The sequence below is a fragment of the Phaseolus vulgaris genome, chromosome 4 (assembly GCF_051622355.1).
Source record: "Phaseolus vulgaris cultivar YP4 chromosome 4, ASM5162235v1, whole genome shotgun sequence".
NCBI lineage: Eukaryota > Viridiplantae > Streptophyta > Magnoliopsida > Fabales > Fabaceae > Phaseolus > Phaseolus vulgaris.
The window spans coordinates 15,134,236-15,155,719 of NC_143501.1; the positions used below are offsets into that span (position 1 = coordinate 15,134,236).

The following is a 21,484-nucleotide window of genomic DNA, read 5'->3' on the forward strand; positions in this document are numbered from 1 at the left end:
TTCAACATTTGTAGGAGAGTTTTATTATTATTTTTTTTATAATTATCTTATTTGTCTTTACATTTTGGGGCAATATTTAATTTAGTATAGTGATGTTTAAAAAAATTAATTTGGTATCTATATTTTTCAAAAATGTTTCTAAAATGAGTCTTTATGTTAAGTCGCACCAAACAACGCCAACTAGTGCTTCTGTGGCAGAGACAGGTGGGATTGAGTTTAGTGTGAGGTCTGAGGTGTCAAATGACGTGGATGGTTAGATTAATTTAATAAAAAATGAATTGGAGGTTAGAATTTCTAAAATATGAATTGAAGATTACGAATTTTTAATTGTAAACAGGTTAAATTTATATATATATATATAATTTGATATTTAAAAAATATGAATATATATATATATATATAGTTGATTTAAATAAGTATAAATATATATAATAATAATAAAAATAAAGAATACGGAACAAGAAGAAGGGTGTGTATTTGTATTTTTTATTAGCAATCGTTAATTAATTTTAATATAAGTGTAGTTTGGTTACTTTTTAAATATATGAATTAATTTTTTATTTCATTTTATCGCATAAATAAAATATTTACATCACTAATTTTTTCTTCATCCTCCATCTCTTTTCATCAATTCAAAGAAGATATTTTTTCCTTCCTTTCTTTCACTGTTCTATTTCCTCCGTTTCTTTCCTTAAAACAATTTTAAATTTTAATTAAAAAATTACAAATAAAAAAAATATGAATGTATATAAAGTTACACATTATAAAATAATTTTATAGATTAATTATTAAAATAAATAAAATTTTAAAAAGTTATTGAAATAGTTAAATTATGACACAATTTTCTTATAATTAAATTTCAGTTATTTACTGATTTTTTTAATTAAAAATTCTGATTAAAAAAAATTGTGTAATTTAAATATATTAAAATTACTTTTTCTTGACATAACTTTTACACAATAAAATCATATTAACTTTACAATATTTGCCTATTTTAATAGTTTTTTAAAACTTTATAATTTATCTATGGAATTATCCTTTGCTAAAAGAAAAAAGATATACCATTTCACTCTCCCCCTCCTTCCTGATTCCATATACTGGAGTATTTGTGTTTTGGCCTTGTTATGATCCCTGAACTAACCTCACACAGGGTTTTCAGATTGCGAAATAGATTATGAGACTATTCGATGCGCACTGTCACTTGCAGGACCCGAGAATCTTCACCAAGGCACAACACCTCATCAAAACCACACAAGACACGGGCGTTGTGTACTTTGTCGTTAATGGGGTCTGCGAACAGGATTGGCACTCTGTGAAGCACATGGCCGAAACTTTCCCTTGCGTCATACCTTCCTTCGGAGTCCATCCATGGTGAAGTCCAACTGTTTGTGTTTTTGTTTCTCTTTCTGGATTAGTTCAATTGGCATTCTGTTGATGGGTTTTAGGTCCAATGTTATGCGTTTACAGGTATGTGAAAGAACGGAGTCCCAGTTGGTTTAAAACGTTGAGAGAGTATTTTGATTCTACACCATCGGCTGCAGTTGGAGAGGTAATTGTATGGTTCTATGACCAAAGGGGTGCATCAAAACTGAAAAAAAATGAAACCTCTTTCCCCTTTTTGTTACTTTTTTTTTATCATTAGGAATTGAACATATGTGAGAGCACCTGTTCAACCAATTATGATCATCAACAATCATGAGGAAGAATTTATGATCATGAACTTAATTAACAGAATATGGAGCCCGTATGTCCATATTCAGCAGATAAAAAACATCCAAAGAACAAGTATTGCTGATAGGAAAAATATTATTTATCTTATGTGTAGTAAAGTGGCAATCATCACATTATCTAGGTTTTCTTACAGGTAGATTAATAGGGGAAACAACAACCAATAATTAAAAGTATCAAAGTACGCAGCAAAAATAATTCTCCCAACTTGCAAGAACCAACAAGGAACAACAACAGAAAAATGACAACAATATTCAGAGAGAGACACAAATTTGTCATGAGGGGAAAACCTCTCAATTGAGAAGTAAATACCCCCACACACAAGCCTGTCAAACAAGTTCCTATCAAATAGGGGTACAAGAGAGTCAAATTAATTTCATAAACTAGTGCTTACAACTAGCCAATACATCAAAGCAACAAAGCTTAGAAAGAAAAGAAACCAGACAAAGCAAAGCAACTGTATGAAATCGATTTCTCCAACCAAAGGCTTCCACTCCACGATCCCAATGGTCAAACTGAAGAGCAACGTGTCATGAACCTGCTGTCCAATTTTTAGCCCGAACTGACGGTGAATGAAGTGGTAATCACAATTTTACTAAAGCTGATCAAGAATGAGTGAACCAGTTTTTCTTTTCTCTTTCTCTCTCCTTCTCTCCCCCAAAGTCTACCAAATACACACTCTTTTATTGACCTAGAAAACCCCTCTCCACTTTGATTTATTGAGACAAATGGGCTTAACAAGTTTGGGATTTTTGTTTTGGACACATAGTCCAACCCAATACATCTCTTCCCTCACAACTATGTGGAGGTGGCCGTCAATTTGGCTATCTCACAACAAGTTTCAAACTTCTACTTGGTAGTGCCTTAGTCATCATATCAACATCATTGTCATTGGTAAGAACTTTAGCCAACAACTTTGCATCAAAAGCATTACGTTATCATTAATATGTTTGGACCTATAATGCAAAGTTGGATTCTTTGATTGTTCACAAGTAATAGATAGTTCACAAAACCAAACTCCTTTAAGAATTTCATAAACCATACCAATTCCTTGCATGCTTCAAGAATTTAAATCAACTCCTAAACTCGTTCATGTTTACATTTCCACACCCTCTGACCTAGTTAACTCGCACAAAGAGTCGTTTTTTAGTAGGCTCATGTAAACTTGAGCAAACTTAGTTAAACTAGTGTAAAATCGCAACTTTTGAGGCAATTCAGCGAGCTCAGTTTGACGTTAGAAAAAAGCAAAAACAACATTGGATTTTTTTATTTATAAAATTTATGTTAGACATCACAATGAAACCTGACATCTCAGCTAGGTTGACACCCCCATGTTTCAACTATCATATGCCATCACATAAAAGATAACATAAACAGAAAAAAAAAGATACAAACACAAGGGTCTAGGCCAAAACCTATGCTGAAAAACAAGAAACTCCCAAAAACTATACAAAGCGAAACATGAGAGTTTAAACCTGTTAAGAAAGAAGTCTAAAGAAATGCTGAGACGCAAACTACTATGCTGGTCTTTTATATGGTTGTCCTCACTTTTCATTGGTGCTGAATCTCCCCAGTATCTCTCCTTAAAAGAACCCAACATATATAAGGTACAGTTTTGACAATTTTTCCAATTGCATAAAAGAAGCATGTCCTAGCCTAAATTGCCAAGGAGATGGTTCTGGTACATTAACCACAGTACAATGATTACTATTACTATATATTACATTGGAAAAGACTATTTGTTCATGAAAGTTCTTATCTGGAGTCAAATTTAGATGGTAGAGGCCTTCAACCATTTAAGAAACTAAAAGCAATTGTCTTCTTGCATGAATCCTGATTGCGACAAGTGTTCCTAGAGAAAAAAAATGAATAGCTCATTGATAATGTCAATTTAGATATAGAAATCAGGTTGAATGCAATGAGAGGTAAATATAAAACATTTTTAAACAGAATAGATTTGTTGAAAGATGAATTATTCCAAAATATTTTAGCCTTTGCAATGCTACCTTTAGACAATTACATTGAAACTGGTTTAATATTTTGGAACTGAACAAATCATTTCATATCAGAGTATATATGATCAGATGCTCCCAAATCAATTATCCACTCATCTTTATTCTTTACCACTTAGAATTAGATATACCTTCATTTAAATTGTTGTGCTCACTAACTGCTTGATTGATGTGAGAAGGTTGTGACTCAGAACTCAGACTGCAAGGAATTTGAATGACAAAATTGCCTTTCACTCTTCTGGGAGGAGGGAGAAAAATTATTAACATTTTTCTTTAATGTGACATTTTAATCTTTTTTAGAATCTGAGTCATCAATGCTCTCAATAGAATTCACTGTAACATTACCATTGTTTCCCCCTTTCCACTTAAATCAGGGGGAAACCCACACTACTTGTAACATGTATCAATTGTATGTCCTGTTTCCCTGCAATAAGTACAAACTTTGTTGTAGTAGTGACCTGTTCATCTTTCATACAATTGATACATGTTACAAGTAGTGTGGGTTTCCCCCTTTCCACTTAAATCAGGGGGAAACCCACACTACTTGTAACATGTATCAATTGTATGTCCTGTTTCCCTGCAATAAGTACAAACTTTGTTGTAGTAGTGACCTGTTCATCTTTCACAACTCTTTCTACTGGCTACTGCATCATATTACCTTCTCCACTAGGAGCAAGACCATTTTTGTCTCTCATACTGTAACACCATTGAGAAGACTCAATTCATTGTAGGTAAAGGCTCCATCAAAAGAATGAGATCTCACTTGAGTAAAATTATCATTCAATCCCATAAGGAAGCAAATAATATAATCCTGATTGTTGTACCTTTTAGACAACCTTGTTGCTTCACAATTGCATTTTGTTGGCCAGTTACAAGGTGGCAGGCAGAGGCTTGAAGTTGTCAAGTTCCTCCATAACACCTTTCAATTCAGTGTAGAAATTCATGACTAACTTGGATCCTTGCTTAAAACAAAATAATTCTGGGTTAATTCGGCTACACAAGCCACATCACCTTGAGAGAAATGCTCTTTGAGGTTTAGAAATGCTCTTTGAGATCCTTCCAAACCTCTGCAACTACTTGCTCATATATGATGTTTTGCAAGATAGATGACACAAAATTTATGATCAAAGAGTCGACCGAACTTGTTTTGAGGAGGAATCGATCCATCACTGAACTTGAATTTGTTTTTTGAGATCAAATCCTTCTTCATCAACCTTGCCTAGACATGATAACTATTGTCATTGAGTGGTGGAGAACTTAACGCAGTGTTCAGATTTTCAGTGAGATGTATGTAATATGGACTTGCTTGATTTTGTGAGGGATACAAAACGATTTGTGACACCAGAGTTAGAACTTGAATTTCTTGGCATGATAGATTTGAAAATGAAGCATTGCTAATTTTTCTTGAGGTTCTTCATATACACAAGGCCAGTTTATATAAAAGGATACTGAAATAAAGTAAAAGAAACGAGAGATAGTTGTGGACCAACTCAGCCACTACTTACAAACCTTACGAGTGTTAAACATGTGGTCACTAATTTGCTTATTTAATGCCCTTAACCTTTTTGTCTAGGTTTAATTATTCTATGGGTTCTTATACTTAAAAAACTTTTTTTTCTTAATTTTTACACTTACAATTATCCCTCTTTAGTTCTTAGATATATACTTTTTAATCCCCTTTAGTCTCTCTTGCAAGGATTAAAAGAGATTAAAATGATGTGTAGGGATTAAAAAGAATTAAAAATGATATATGTAGGGACTAAAAGGATTTAATATATTAAACTTTAGTCCTTATAAAGATTTAATACCTTATCCATCACTATATTTTAACTGAAACACAGGTTTCTAAGGGAAGGAGGAAAGGAATAAACAACGTTACTTTTGATAAATGAGGAGACTAAAAAGGTATTTAATTTTTGTAGGCACTAAAACTGAATTTCAAGATATTTTGAAGGATAAAAATATTTTATCTTTGATTATTTGGTGTTTAAGACTTGCCCTTTAATTGGTTCATTCCATGTGCCTTTTCTTTCCATGTCTGATGCTGGAATTTTCATCATTTTTTTGTGTGGTTTTCTTTGACTATTGATTTTGTAAATCATCCAGTCTTAAAGATACTTGAACACTGATGTCACAAACAGTAGTTCATATAGTTTGAAAGTTAATAGTGTATATTACATTAAGATGCTGGATAGGACAAGCATTATAGGTAGAGGGAGACCAAGATAGACTATAGGCGATATAGTTAGGAAGGATTTAGAGGTTAATAGTTTGTCTATAGACATGATTTACGGTAGAATAATATGGCACATTTTAACCCATGTAGACAATTCCACCTAGTTGGAAAAACAGTTTTGTTATTTATTTGAATATGGAAGTAAAATAAAGGATAAGAAGAGTATCAATCTCGTAGTCCACAATATCAGTTACTAGATTTTGTTTCAGCAATGAATGAGTCCTATTTTCATTTCTATATAAAAGCCTTATGAGACTTTTGGCCTATGTAGCACAAACACTAGATACTGGTACGACATGGACACTGTCAAAACTGTTTAGGAAGTTTTATATTTTATATTAAAGGAAAAGAAAGAATAGGGTAAATCCCTTGTGTATATTGAACACATAGGGTTATGTTTATATAGGAAAAAGAAACATATGGGCTAAGCCCATTACATAAATATGAGATATCTAACAATATCTATAATATCTCATAATATCAAATAATATCTAATTATATCTAATAATATCTAATTATATCTAATAATATCTAACACTCCCCCTCAAGCTGGTGCATATAGATCATATGTACCCAGCTTGTTACAAATGTAATCAATCCTAGGTCCTCGTAAGGGTTTAGTAAAAATATCTGCTAATTGATTATTTGAATTAACAAACTCAGTCTTGATATCTCCTGATATAATCTTTTCTCGAATGAAATGACAATCAATCTCAATATGTTTTGTCCTTTCATGAAAAACTGGATTTGAGCTAATATGAAGAGCAGCCTGATTATCACATATCAGTGTCATTTGAGTAACCTCTCCAAATTGCAATTCTTTAAGTAACTGTTTAAGCCAAATAAGCTCACAAGTAGCCGAGGCCATAGCTCTATATTCTGCTTCTGCACTAGATCTTGCCACAACACTTTGTTTCTTGCTCTTCCAAGAGATCAAGTTATCACCAATGGAGACACAATAACCAGAAGTTGACCTTCTATCAGATGGAGATCCTGCCCAATCAGCATCTGAATAACAAACGACTTTAGTATGGTTATTATGACCATATAACAAACCTTTTCCAGGAGAGCCTTTAATGTACTTCACTATACGAATGACTGCATTCCAATGATCTTCACATGGAGAATTAAGAAATTGACTCACCACACTGACTGCAAAGGAAATATCAGGACGAGTAACAGTGAGATAGTTCAATCTTCCAACTAATCTCCTGTACTTCTCAGGATCTGAAAGAGGCTCCCCCTGATTGGGTAGAAGCTTGACGTTGGGATCCATGGGAGTATCAACAGATTTCGAATTCATCAACCCAATTTCCTCCAAAATATCTAATGCGTATTTTCTTTGAGAGATAACAATACCAGTATTGGATTGTGCTACCTCAATCCCCAAGAAATATCTGAGTTTGCCAAGATCTTTGGTCTGAAAGTGTTGACAAAGGTGTTGTTTTACTTGTGAGATGCCATGGTGATCACTGCCTGTAAGAACAATGTCATCAACATATACTACAAGATAGATACACCCAGCACTCGAGTGACGATAAAAAACTGAATGATCGCCTTCACTGCGAGTCATACCAAATTGTTGAACAACATTGCTAAATTTTCCAAACCAAGCCCTAGGAGACTGCTTGAGGCCATATAAGGATTTGCGAAGACGACATACCAATCCAGAAGACTCCCCCTGAGCAACAAAACCGGGAGGTTGCTCCATATAAATTTCTTCCTGCAAATCCCCATTAAGAAAAGCATTTTTAACATCCAGTTGATAAAGAGGCCATTGTTGAAGAGCAGCCATAGCTATGAATAAGCGAACAGAGGCCATCTTTGCTACTGGAGAAAAAGTATCACCATAGTCTAAACCAAAAATTTGGGTATAACCCTTAGCCACAAGACGAGCTTTGAGACGATCAATAGTACCATCAGGACCAACTTTGATAGCAAAAATCCACCTGCAACCAACAACTGATTTCCTAGATGGTAAAGGAACAAGTTCCCAAGTTCCATTATTTTGAAGCGCATTCATTTCATCAAGCATGGCCTGACGCCAACCAGGATGGGCTAAGGCATCACCTACAGATTTTGGAATGGATACAGAAGAAATAGACGAAAGGCAGGTATAAAAGGGTTGAGATAGTCTATGGTAACTCAAAGCAGTATAATGTGGAGAGGGATTACGAGTAGAACGTATACCTTTACGGATAGCAATAGGAAGATCAGGTTCAACAGTCGGAGGTTCAACTATAGGAGCCGGAGGGGGATGAGGTGTTGGCACCAGAATAGAGTCTGCTGATGGACGATGAGACGGTTGACGACGACTATACACCTGAAGAGTTGGCGGCGGTGGTGAATTGTTAGGTGCACTAGGCACAACAAGAGGAATATTAACTTGATTAGATGAAGAAATTGAAGGAGAAGGACAAGACTTAAAGTAAAGGGAAGATTCACTGAAGGTGACATCTGCTGAAATAAAATAACGGTTTAAAGACGGTGAGAAACATTTATATCCTTTTTGTGATCTAGTGAACCCTAAAAAGACACATTTGTGTGACTTAGGAAATAATTTATCAAGACCAGGACTAAAATTATGAACAAAACATGTGGTGGACCCAAAAACTTTGGGAGGTAAAGAGTGGAGAGGGTCATGTGGAAATAAAATAGAATGAGGAATTTTGTTATCTAAAACTGAAGATGGCATGCGATTAATGAGATAACATGCACTAAGAACAACATCACCCCAAAAACGCTGAGGAACATCACCATGGATTAAAATAGTACGAGTTGTTTCAACAAGATGTCTATTCTTGCGCTCAGCTACCCCATTTTGTTGAGGTGTATAAGCACATGAAGTTTGATGAAGAATACCATGAGAAGCCATAAAATTTTTAAAAGAATGAGAAAGATACTCACGTCCATTATCACTGCGCAAAATTCGGATGGAAATTCCAAATTGATTTTTAATTTCATTGTAAAATATTTGAAATATAGAAAACAACTCAGAACGGTTTTTCATTAAAAATACCCAAGTACATCTTGAATAATCATCAATAAAAGTAACAAAATACTGAAATCCTAAATTAGACTTAATACGACTTGGTCCCCAAATGTCAGAGTGAACTAAGGCAAAAGGAGATGAAGCACGTTGTGAGACACTACGAGGAAAAGAACTACGAATGTGTTTCCCTAACTGACACGACTCACACGATAAAGTAGACACATTAGACAAACTTGGAACAAGCTGTTGCATCTTGGCAAGACTAGGATGACCCAACCGAGCATGAATGAGAGATGGAGAATCCATAATTGCGCCAACATGTGCAGAGATCTGTAGTTGATAAAGTCCATGAGACTCACATCCGTGCCAATCATCCGTCCCGAACTCCGGTCCTGTAAAGTAACAAAATCTTTGGTAAAAGAAATAACACAGTCAAGGGAACGAGTGAGACGACTAATGGATAATAAGTTAAATGGAGACCCAGGGACATAAAGAACATTATCAATAGATAAAGATGAAAAAAGATTAATAGTACCAACACCATGTGATGGTACCCTATATCCATTGGCCATGGTAACTGAAGGTAAATAACCCGTAGTAGATAGGGAAGAGAAAAAAGATTTATTACCAGTAATGTGATCAGTGGCACCTGAATCTAGAACCCAAGGGCCATGGGAAGTGGAGTGAGTGAGGCCAACAAAAGATGTACCTGAATGTGCAACAGAAGCCATGGAACTAGGGTTCTGACGATCCTCATACCATTTAAGAAATTCATTGAAAATAGCAGGCTGGCTTGGGGTATCAATTGAAGTATGGTCCATGGTAGAAGGTTGCACAGGGGCAATTTGAGCAACCGCAACAGATCTAGGAGGACGACCATGTAAGGCATAACATCTGTCAATTTTGTGGCCAAGTTTGCCACAATGGTCACACGTGTGACGCCCTTTGCCCGGCTTGTGAGGGCGAGTACGATCATTATGCTGAGATACTAAAGCAGAAGAGTCATCAACATGAGACGTTATATCAGCGGTGTGTTTACCTGGCACGCGCAAAAGGGTAGAACAAGTGGAAGTAAAATTGGGCACAATAGGAGATCCCAAAATTTGATCACGAACGTGAGAATAATCATCAGGAAGACCATGTAAACCCAATAACATGAAGAACTTGGATCTTTGTTCTAGTTCTTGAGAAGGAGTAGAGGCAGGAGGTAATAACTCATTAAAATCATGAAGAAGAGCATGAAGTTTACCTAGATATTCTGCCATTGTACCATCAAGACGTTTGGGAGCAACAATTGTGAGAAGATTTTGACACACACCATAAAGACGTTGAGTATCATTGGTGTATAATAATTTTGCTTATTCCCAAACTTCTGAACATGTTTCATAGGTACGAAAAATTTGTTTTAAAGATGAGTGAATGGTCGATTTGATAACAATGCATAATTGAGCATCAATTTTCGACCAACGAACAACCTCATTTTCAGGAAGAGTAGGATGAGTAAGATGATCAACATAACCTTGACTCTTAAGCCATAATTTAATATCTGATGCCCAAGTGTCATAATTGGTTCCATCCAATTTGTCAATGGAAAGATGAACATTGACGTAATTAGTATAAATAGATGAATCCGGCATAATGACTGAAGAAGAAGCCATAGTGGCAGCGGAAGCGGAAGAAGCCATAAAAGATAAGGACAAATCCAGTCACCGGTTAATTGGCGGGAGCAACAAAGATGAAGGCTCCGACAGCGATTCCGGCGACGTCTCCGGCGAAGGTCCGGCGAAGTTCCGGCGAAGGTCCGGCGAAGGTCCGGCGGAGGTCCGGTGAAGGTCCGGCAAAGGTCCGGCAAAGGTCCGACGAAGGTCCGACGAAGGTCCGACGAGACAGTGGGGGTGGTGGCTGGAAAATTCCAGTGAATAGTGGATTCACCAATAAAAATTGAACCCTAAACCCTAAACTCTAACCTTATGCTCTAGATACCATATTAAAGGAAAAGAAAGAATAGGGTAAATCCCTTGTGTATATTGAACACATAGGGTTATGTTTATATAGGAAAAAGAAACATATGGGCTAAGCCCATTACATAAATATGAGATATCTAACAATATCTATAATATCTCATAATATCAAATTATATCTAATAATATCTAATTATATCTAATAATATCTAATAATATCTAACAATCCTTATTATATTTTTATTTTGTATCACAGCTGTATCTTACTATTAATATTAGGATTATGTATTTAGAAACAATCCCACAATCATAGGGATTTGTTTCTCTAGAATTAGTTGTCCATATTTCCTAAAATAACTAGCAAGCTCTCATGTATATATAGGTCTAATGACCTCATAATTTAAATAGAAGAAAATATTATTCCTTCTAAACTTGATATGGTATCAGAGCTCCTGATCTTTAGGAGTCTCTGACCGTGCCTGAAAACCCTAAGTTGCAGCCGTCATTGCTGCACAACATTGAGCCTTGCTGCAGCCTTCATTGCTGCACAACCTTGGTCTAATCGCAGCCTTCATTGCTGTGTAGCCTTCACCGCGGCTACTGTTCACCGCGGCTACTGTTCACCGCGGTTACTGTTCACCACGCACTGTTCATCACGGTTACTGTTCACCGCCGCTACTGTTCATCACTGTGATGGCTGAGATCACTGAGATCGTGAATCCTATTGGGGACAGATCCCAAACTGCTGGAGAATTGCAGAATGTTCATTCTGCTTATAGATTAAATGGAAAAAATTATCTCAAATGGTCTCAACTCATTAGAACCATCTTGAAAGGAAAAGGAAAGGTCAGTCACCTGACTGATATGGCCCCTGATGAACAGGATGCCAAGTTCAAATCATGGGATGAAGAAGACTCCATGATCATGGCATGGCTGTGGAATTCAATGGTCCCAGAAATCAGTGATACCTGCATGTTCCTTAAATCAGCAAAGGAAATTTGGGAGGCAGTAGAACAAACCTATTCTAAGGCCAAGGATGCTACTCAAATATATGATGTAAAAGTGAAAACCGTGGCTGCCAAGCAGGGAAACAAATCTGTTACAGAATATGCCAATCAACTCAAGTCCCTATGGATGGAATTGGATCACTACCGAGTTATAAAAGCAAAATGTTCAGAAGACTCAGCAATCCTTAAGGAGTATATTGAACAAGATAGAGTCTATGATTTCTTGGTAGGCCTGAATCCTGAATATGATCAGGTTCGAATCCAAATCTTGGGAAAAGAGAAAGTCCCAGGGCTTAATGAAGTGGTAGCCATTATTCGAAGTGAAGAAAGCAGGAGAGGACTGATGTTGGAGACCCCAACTACTGAAAGCTCAGCAATGAAAGCTGAAGGAGGAACAGCCATGCTAACTAACCAGAAGAAAAGCGGGTTTTCCAATATAGAGAAAAAACAGGAGGAAGTCTGGTGTACCTATTGCAACAAGCCGCGCCACACAAGGGAAAAGTGCTGGAAATTACATGGAAAACCCCCAAGCAGAGAATGGGGCCAGAAAGGAGGCCCTCCAAAAAGGGAAGGACAAAGACAAGCACACATTGTTAATGGACAAGGAGAAGAATCTGTCCAGCTGAATCATGAAGAGATAGAAAGGGTAAGGTCCTTCCTTAGTAAATTGGAGAAGCCCTCAGGTATGTGCTCCTTAACATATTCTGGTAAGTTTCCATTTTCTTTTGGACTTACTGCTTCAGATACACCCTTTACTCATTTCTGGATACTAGATTCAGGTGCTACTGACCATATGACCCCTCTACCTAAATACTTCTCCACATATATCCCATGTCCTAGCAACAAGAAAATTTCCACAGCAGATGGAACATGTATAACTGCCGCAGGTCAAGGAGAAGTCCAAATAAGCCCATCTATAACATTAAAACATGTCCTTCATGTCCCTAAATTGTCCACCAATCTGATTTCTGTACAGAAACTCACAAAAGATCTCTCTTGTAACGTTGTTTTTCATAACAACTATTGTGTATTTCAGGACAAAAACTCAGGGAGGACGATTGGACATGCTAGAGAATGGAATGGCCTATACTACATGGAGGATCCTAATCTTGGTATCAATAGTCACTCTCTCATATCTGAATCCACCATGACCAGTAAAGAGAAAGCTCAACTATATCATTGTCGGCTAGGACACCCTTCATTTCAAGTTGTAAAAGTGCTCTTCCCTTCCTTGTTTCAGAATTTAAATGTGGAGAGTCTCCATTGTGAGGTGTGTGAGCTTGCGAAACACAAGCGTGTACCTTTTCCCATTAGTAATAAAATGAGTCCTTTCCCTTTTTTTCTTATCCATACTGATGTCTGGGGTCCTGCTAATATTCCTAATATCTCAGGTGCTAAGTGGTTTTTAACCTTCATAGATGATTGTACACGGGTGACTTGGGTTTTCCTATTGAAACATAAATCTGAGGTTAGCTCCATTTTTGTTCAGTTTGTGTCTATGATTAAAAATCAATTTGGAGTTAATATCAAGAGAATTAGGTCTGATAATGCCAAGGACTACTTTAACCTGGTGCTAAACTCTTTTTGCCAAAAGGAAGGGATAATTCATGAGTCTTCATGTGTTAACACACCCCAACAGAATGGGATTGCAGAAAGAAAAAATGGGCACTTATTAGACCAAACTAGAGCTCTACTTTTTCAAAATCATGTCCCTAAGAAATTTTGGGGGGAAGCCCTTCTTACGGCCACCTACCTAATCAATAGGTTACCCTCTAAAATCTTAGCATAAAAAAGCCCCATGGAAGTCCTATCCTCCTTCTACCCACACCTAAACCCTACAAATAAACTCCAACCTAGAATATTTGGGTGTGTATCCTTTGTGCATGTTCATAGTAATGAAAGGGGAAAGTTGGACCCTAGGGCTGTCAAATGTGTATTCTTAGGGTACTCAACCACACAAAAAGGATACAAGTGTTTTCACCCCCCGTCAAAGAGATTCTTTGTGTCAAGGGATGTCACATTCAACGAACAAGAGAGCTACTTCCAGCCTCATCTTCAAGGGGAGAATGTAAGAGAGGAAGATGAGCCTCTCATGCTTCCAAATATGGCATTTGGACCTGAAATTGGGACAAATAGCATTGCTGTCCCTGAAACTGAGACAAGAACAAAACAAGCACCTGAACCAGCAGCAAGACCTGAATCAGCTCCTGAACAGGCACGTGAATCAGCAGCTGAATCTGCACCTAATGGTGGTGGGAAATTCGGAAAAAATCTGGTATATTCAAGAAGAGGAAAGGTCATTCCAGAATCTATCCATGTCCAAGAATCCAACCTACCATCTTTACATGAGGTAACAGTTTCTAATCCTAGAAATTCCAATAATTCTAATGAGTTTATTTTGGAAAATTCTGAAGCACAGGAGGATCAAAACCTGGATCTTCCTATTGCCCTTAGAAAGGGAACCAGAACCTGCACCCAACAGCCACTTTACCCTCTATCAAATTTCCTATCCTTTGAAAAATTCTCTCCTACCCATAAAACCTTTCTCACAAACTTAAACTCTACACCCACACCTTCCTCTGTATCTGAAGCATTATCTGACAAGAAATGGAAACAAGCTATGGATGTGGAAATGGAGGCACTAAACAAGAACAGGACCTAGGAGCTTGTCACCTTACCAACTGGAAAAAAACCAGTAGGGTGTAAGTGGGTATACGCTGTAAAGTATCGGGCTGATGGGACTATTGAGCGTTACAAGGCAAGGTTAGTAGCCAAAGGATTCACTCAAACCTATGGAGTGGATTACTTGGAGACATTTGCTCCGGTTGCTAAGATGAACACGGTCAGAGTAATATTGTCATTAGCAGCAAATCATGATTGGGATATGCAGTAGTTCGATGTGAAGAATGCATTCCTACATGGAGACCTTGAAGAAGAAATATACATGGAGTTGCCCCCTGGCTATGATGGACAGGTTGCTGCTGGAACCGTTTGTAAGCTAAAAAAGGCTCTATATGGGCTGAAACAATCCCCAAGAGCATGGTTTGGAAGATTCACCAAAGTTTTGACAAGTTTGGGCTACAAACAGAGCCAAGGAGATCACACTTTATTTATTAAACATTCAGTTTCAGGAGGAGTAACAATATTATTGGTGTATGTAGATGATATTATAATAACTGGAGATGACAAAGAGGAGCAGCAAACGTTAAGTCAATGTCTTGCCACGGAATTTGAAATTAAGACATTAGGGAGACTTAAATATTTTTTGGGAATTGAAGTGGCCCATTCCAAGAAAGGAATCTTCATATCTCAACAAAAATATATTACTGACTTGCTTAGAGAAACAGGAAAGACAGCCTGCAAACCAGCAAGTACTCCAGTTGATCCAAATATAAAGTTGGGAAGTGCAGAGGAGGATAATGCCGTGGACAAGGAAATGTACCAAAGACTCGTGGGCAGGCTTATTTACTTATCTCACACTAGGCCAGACATTGCTTTTGCTGTGAGTCTAGTCAGTCAATTTATGCACCAACCAAAGGAGGCACATTTGCAAGCTGCCCTTAGAATTGTGTAGTATTTAAAAGGGACTCTAGGAAGAGGGATTTTGTTCAAACGAAACAAAAGTGTTCGTCTTGAAGCATACACGGATGCAGATTATGCAGAGTCAGTTGTGGATAGGAGATCAACTACTGGATACTGCACCTTCCTTGGTGGAAATCTAGTGACTTGGAAGAGTAAAAAACAAAGTGTAGTAGCTAGATCAAGTGCTGAAGCAGAATTTCGAGCAATGGCCCAAGGAATATGTGAACTTCTATGGCTGAAGATTATATTGGAAGACTTGAAGATAAGATGGGATGAACCTATGAGGTTATATTGCGACAATAAATCTGCAATTAGCATAGCCCACAACCCAGTACAGCATGATAGAACTAAACATATCGAGGTGGACAAACATTTTATCAAGGAAAAGTTAGACAGTGGCTTGATTTGCACCCCATATGTGTCCACTCAGAGTCAACTTGCAGACATACTCACCAAAGGACTGAACTGCAGTAACTTTGAAAGAATTATATCCAAGCTGGGAATGGAGAACATCTATTCACCAGCTTGAGGGGGAGTGTCAAAACTGTTTAGGAAGTTTTATATTTTATCCTTATTATATTTTTATTTTGTATCACAGCTGTATCTTACTATTAATATTAGGATTATGTATTTAGAAACAATCCCACAATCATAGGGATTTGTTTCTCTAGAATTAGTTGTCCATATTTCCTAAAATAACTAGCAAGCTCTCATGTATATATAGGTCTAATGACCTCATAATTTAAATAGAAGAAAATATTATTCCTTCTAAACTTGATAGACACGAACACTTTGACACGTATAATCTCCAAAATGTAGGATACGGGGACACGGATCTATATATTATATAATTATGAATTATATAAATTGACAATAAGGATTTATGTGCATAAATATGTCTGCGTTTTTATTTGTGGCAGAAAGATATTTCCTATGATTAGTTCAAAAAGATTTGTTCCTTATTTTTATAATCATAATGAAAACTTATACAACAAGTTTGAGTTTTTAGAAAATTAATGTATTTGTCCTTTTTAAAATTGTGTTGGAACAATGCTAAAATTGTCACTTCACCGATACGTGTTGTATGCGTGTCGGTGTCCGATACGTGTCTCCGACACGGACACACCATTTAAGAGGGGTGTCCGAGCCTCTGGCTCATGCCTAATTTTTATGCTTGTTCAGTTTCTGTTTTCCTCTCTTTAGATGCCGTAGGGTAGCAAAATTCATCTAGGTGGCTTTAATTTTTATGTACAGATTTGCATATTCGACCATTTTTAATAAAATTTTTAATGAAATTTCTTTTGGTCTTTTCATTCATCTTTAAGTTACCATTTGATGTGATTGAGCTTTTGACTTCTTCTCAGATTGGCTTGGACAAAGGATCACATGGAAGGAAGATTGACTTTTCTGAGCAGGTTTTAGCTTGTCATTTTGTTTTTGGCCTATGTGTGTATTTTTCTGTTATAATTCTGAAGCTCTAATAACTTCTGGTGGAGCGTAAGTATATATGTGTATATCTTCTATTCTGCATGTAATTATGGGGTTGTAGGTGTAGAGGGAGCGAATAAGGAGAAAAGAGACTCTGAATGATATTCTATTGCGTATCGTGTTGTATTACAATATGATGCTTTTCTTGATTAAACCTAGTTCATTAAACCTTGTTTGTACTAGTAATAATAACTAATGCATGTCCATACAGGCACATTCACATATTTGCATTAATTTTCAGGAAACCTTAGGGTATATTTTATTTAGGAATATTAATGGTTGATGACATTTTTGTTAATATCTGCGGCTTTGCTGCCTAAAGGACAAAGTGATTTTCAAAAGACTATGAAGCATAGTGTTTAGGTTGCAAAATGGGTCAAACTACAATTAACTTTTATTGATATAATTTATAGAGTTATCATAATCAAAATTTTGTTAAGTTAACTTTTGTTGAAATATTCTGGAGTCATAATCAAAATTTTGTTGTTTGTAATGCTATCTCTTTGAAAGGGTGCTTACTTGGGTCTAGTGTCCTTAAAGTTAAGAATGTCATTTCATTTATCAAATAGAGTTCTAGCCTTCTACAAATTGTGGAAAAGTGGATCTACTGAAAAGAAAATGGCATTAAACGTTAACTTTAATATGAAACACATTGATCAATCACATCTAGGACGGAAGATGTACTTTTCTGCAGAAGAATGTTACCTAGATTGTTGGCTGCTAATGCATTAGGACGACATCTGTGCAGGTTGAAGTATTCAGGCAGCAGCTTGAACTTGCAAAAGAGTTGAACAAGCCAGCATCTATTCATTGTGTTCGTGCTTTTGGTGATCTTTTTGAGCTAATGAAGTATGAATATCTGTTCCTTCTTTAGTTTCAATTGCTATTGTTAAACTATAGGAAAGAGAGAAACATTGATCAGAAACCTTGTTTCAAAGACATAAAAAATGCTTTATTTATATTTAGAAAAAGATATTAATATAATAAATACAAGAGATTTGATACCCTCTAAGAATAAATATATGATAAGGGAATAAATTAAAACATTCATAATAGTACATATATAATCTAAATATTCTTGATTATATAGGATTTGCTCCTTATTTCTATAATTATAACACTCCCCTCAAGTTGGAGCATATAAGTCATGTGTTATTAAGATAAAAGAGAGGGAGGTATATATTGAATCCCTTGTGTGTATTAAGCACATAGGGTTATGAATTTATAAATAAGAAAATACAAAGATATGGGCCAAAGTTCGTTATATCTAACACTCCCCCTCAAGATGGTGTATATAAATTGTTTGTACCAAACTTGTTACAAATATAATTAATTCTAGGATTTATGACAATCCTAGAATTAGTGAAAATATGTTAGTTGATAATTCAAATTAACAAATTCATTATTGACATCTCCAAATGCAATATTTTCTTGGATAAATGACAATCAATCTCAATATGTTTGATCCTTTCATGAAAGACAGGATTTGAGCTAATATGAAGAGCATCTTGATTTTCATATAAGTGTCATTTGAGTGACCTCTCCAAATTGAAATTCTTTAAGTAACTGTTTAAGCCAAATAAGCTCACAAGTAGTTGAGGCCATAACTCTATATTCTGCTTCCGTACTAGATCTTACCATAACGTTTTATTTCTTACTCTTCCAAGAGATCAAATTATCACTGATAGAGATACAATATCTGGTAGTGGATCTCTTGTCAAAAGGTGGTCCTGCCCAATCAGCATATGAATAACATACAACTTTAGTATGATTATTGTGTTCATACGATTCTTTCCTAGGAGAACCTTTAATGTACTTCAATTCAATATACGAATGACTGACGAACCTTTCGCGGGAGAAACTTTAGTGTACTTCAATATACGAATGGTTACATTCCAATGATCTGCACATGGAGAATTAAGAAATTGACTCACCACACAAAATGCAAAGGGAATGTTAGGACGAGTAATTGTAAGATACTTCAATTTTCCAACTAATATTGTATGCTTTTCAAGATATAAGAGAAGCTCCCCCCTTAATAGGTAGGAGTTTGGCATTGGGATCCATGGTTGTGGCAACAGACTTTGAAATCATTAGCCTAGTTTCCTCCAAAATGTCAATGCAAGCTTCCTTTGAGAGAAAACAATTCCATTATTGGATTGTGCTACCTCAATCCCCAAGAAATATGAGTTTGTCAAGGTCTTTGGTTTGAATTAATGTTTTAGTGTTGTTCTCACTTATCATTGTGAAGTGGCATCTTTGAAAATTCTGTCTCCCAAATTTCAATATTTCCAGGTCTATGGGGCCTTTTCCTGCTGGGGTTATTCTTCATTCTTACCTAGGTTCTGCAGAGATGGTTCCTGAATTTTCCAAACTTGGTGCTTATTTTTCCTTCTCTGGGTTCCTTATGTCGCTAAAAGCAAATAAAGCAAAGAAAATGCTAAAGATGGTGATTTTTATCACTTCCTATATATGATTAACGTTGAATATAATTTGTACTATAAATTTTAAAAACAGTGACATTCTTATTTTCTGTTCTATTTAGGTCCCTTTTGATAGGATTTTATTGGAGACAGATGCACCTGATGCACTACCAATGTCAAACATAGATTCTCTTCATTTTGTTGAAGGAGATGCTTCTCTCACTGAAGAGCTTCTTCATGCCCAAATAACAACATCGCCTCCAAATTGTGGTTCTTCCCTCGGTGACTCATCTCATGTCTTGGCAGATGCTTCGAAGTTGCCAAAGGATACGCTCAATCATCCGGCAAATATTCATATTGTATGTATCTCAAGTAACTGTCACCTTGGGTTTTTAGTTATATATATATATATATACTTTATAAGAAAAACAACAAACAACAATAACATTTTTTCTGGTAATTAAGAATGCATGAATAAATTGTATGGACCTACCTTGTTGCTTTCAAATCCTATCTCAACTATCTCTAGCTTCAATTCATACAGAAATTTGTATAGGTTTCTTTTAACTGAAGGGAGGTCGTTGTATAGTATAATTCAAATGAGAGGGGCGTACCTTAGTCCTGCAATATACATTTTTATTATGCAGATTACCAGGTTAATTTCAATTTTGATAGCATATCAACAAAGAGATTAGTTAAAGAATTGTATCCAAGTTTTCTTTTACATGTATGAGGGTTTCCCTTCAAACATTGCATTCGTGAGGATGACAACCTCAAACTAAACGAGCAGGAACAGTTGTTATTAGTGTGAAGAAATATCAATAGGAATAAAGTACTGAATTTTAAGTATTGTAGAATGCATATAATGAATGTTTTTATGTTTACTGGGACCTGTTTTTTTAGATTTACATTTTTCAATTCATTATACTCGCAGGTACTTGATTACGTTGCATCTATGCTAGAAATTACGAAAGAAGAACTTGCTGAATTAAGTTACCAGAATGCAGTCCGGTTATTATCCTACGAGGGTTCCAAAGTACTTCTAAAGTAGACAAAACACAGGTTCTTGTAAGAAACGAATCTTAGCTTGGAAAGTTTTGCTTTTGGAAGTTCCAACTAGATTTCATCAAAGTACGAGCACAGATAGATTACATGTATGATATATACGCTGTACGCTTGCAAAAGTTTATTACGCCTGCCAGAATTTATTACATTCGAGATATCTAATTTAAAGGTTCTAAGTTTTGGAAATAATTTTACTATGTCTTAGCATGAAAGCTTTTAATTATGTATGACTTCAGCACTGAGATGTTAGGTATCATAGATAATTTTTAAATTTGTATCTAATTAACTACTAAGATTTTAGCTAGCAAATTTAGATTTTAAATAATTGGTAGATAATTAAATACCAATTTAGAATTTTTTTTGTCACTAATAGAAACTAATTTAGATATCAATAATTATTTTAGTCTCTAAAGTAGTATCTAATTTAGTAAATATAATAATTAATTATTTTTTTTTATTTTAAAATTGGTTTCTATTTAATGATTTTCTAGTAGTGATCTAGGTTTTTGCTCTTCTCCCTCTACACGTTTGGTGTTATGGTTTTGGTGGCTATCATGTACAATTTGTGTCTATTTTGATTGGTTTGAGGAATTGTGAATGTGGTTGGTGAATTGCGGTGCATTTTCGGTTGTCTTCCTATGCTTCTTCGGAGTGTTTTCATGTGTGACTCAGTGGGGAGGAGGAGGTAAATGGTAAGAACTAAAGGAGGAGATTCTCAGGCTGACTGTGTATGACCAATTGCATCAATTAGAAGAAGACAATGTGGTACTCCTATTAATATTGTGGAAGGTGATGAAGGTGAAGAAATGTTATCACATGTGGAGGATGAAGGCTAATGGATAATAATTGTTTAGTTATGAGGACCATGTGGCAAGATAGTTATGGAATGATGTGGTAAGTAATGATGTTGTTATAAAATAGGGGATTTTAGTGTTATTTATTATACTGCAAATCTAAAATGATTCATTGGTTATTGTAGGATCATGATGG

At 35.8% G+C, this 21,484-nt stretch overlaps 1 protein-coding gene across 4 annotated transcripts; it reads left to right on the forward strand.

Moving 5' to 3' along the window:
- The first annotated feature begins 1,034 nt into the window (after positions 1 to 1,034).
- Positions 1,035 to 20,683, forward strand: LOC137837329 (TatD related DNase). Of its 4 annotated transcripts, XM_090301376.1 has the most exons (8): positions 1,095 to 1,371; positions 1,468 to 1,549; positions 5,582 to 5,645; positions 16,883 to 16,933; positions 17,755 to 17,855; positions 19,302 to 19,455; positions 19,552 to 19,788; positions 20,364 to 20,683. In XM_090301376.1, exons 5-8 carry the CDS (start codon positions 17,851 to 17,853, stop codon positions 20,478 to 20,480), a joined length of 513 nt encoding a protein of 170 aa, XP_090157502.1. In that variant the 5' UTR covers positions 1,095 to 1,371; positions 1,468 to 1,549; positions 5,582 to 5,645; positions 16,883 to 16,933; positions 17,755 to 17,850; the 3' UTR covers positions 20,481 to 20,683. The 4 variants fall into 4 exon arrangements, 3 of the variants coding, with proteins under 3 accessions (XP_068502410.2, XP_090157502.1, XP_090157503.1); XM_068646309.2 differs by lacking the exon at positions 5,582 to 5,645 and having other exon boundaries at positions 1,035 to 1,371; XR_016520442.1 differs by lacking the exons at positions 5,582 to 5,645; positions 19,302 to 19,455 and having other exon boundaries at positions 1,056 to 1,371.
- The last annotated feature ends 801 nt before the right edge of the window (positions 20,684 to 21,484 follow it).

Excerpts from the sequence above, each read along its gene's own strand:
- LOC137837329 (XM_068646309.2), top strand. The coding sequence starts at position 1,175 with ATGAGACTATTCGATGCGCACTGTCACTTGCAGGACCCGAGAATCTTC. Across the intron at positions 1,550-16,882 it reads CATCGGCTGCAGTTGGAGAG|ATTGGCTTGGACAAAGGATC; the intron begins GTAATTGTATGG and ends ACTTCTTCTCAG. Across the intron at positions 19,456-19,551 it reads CAAAGAAAATGCTAAAGATG|GTCCCTTTTGATAGGATTTT; the intron begins GTGATTTTTATC and ends TGTTCTATTTAG.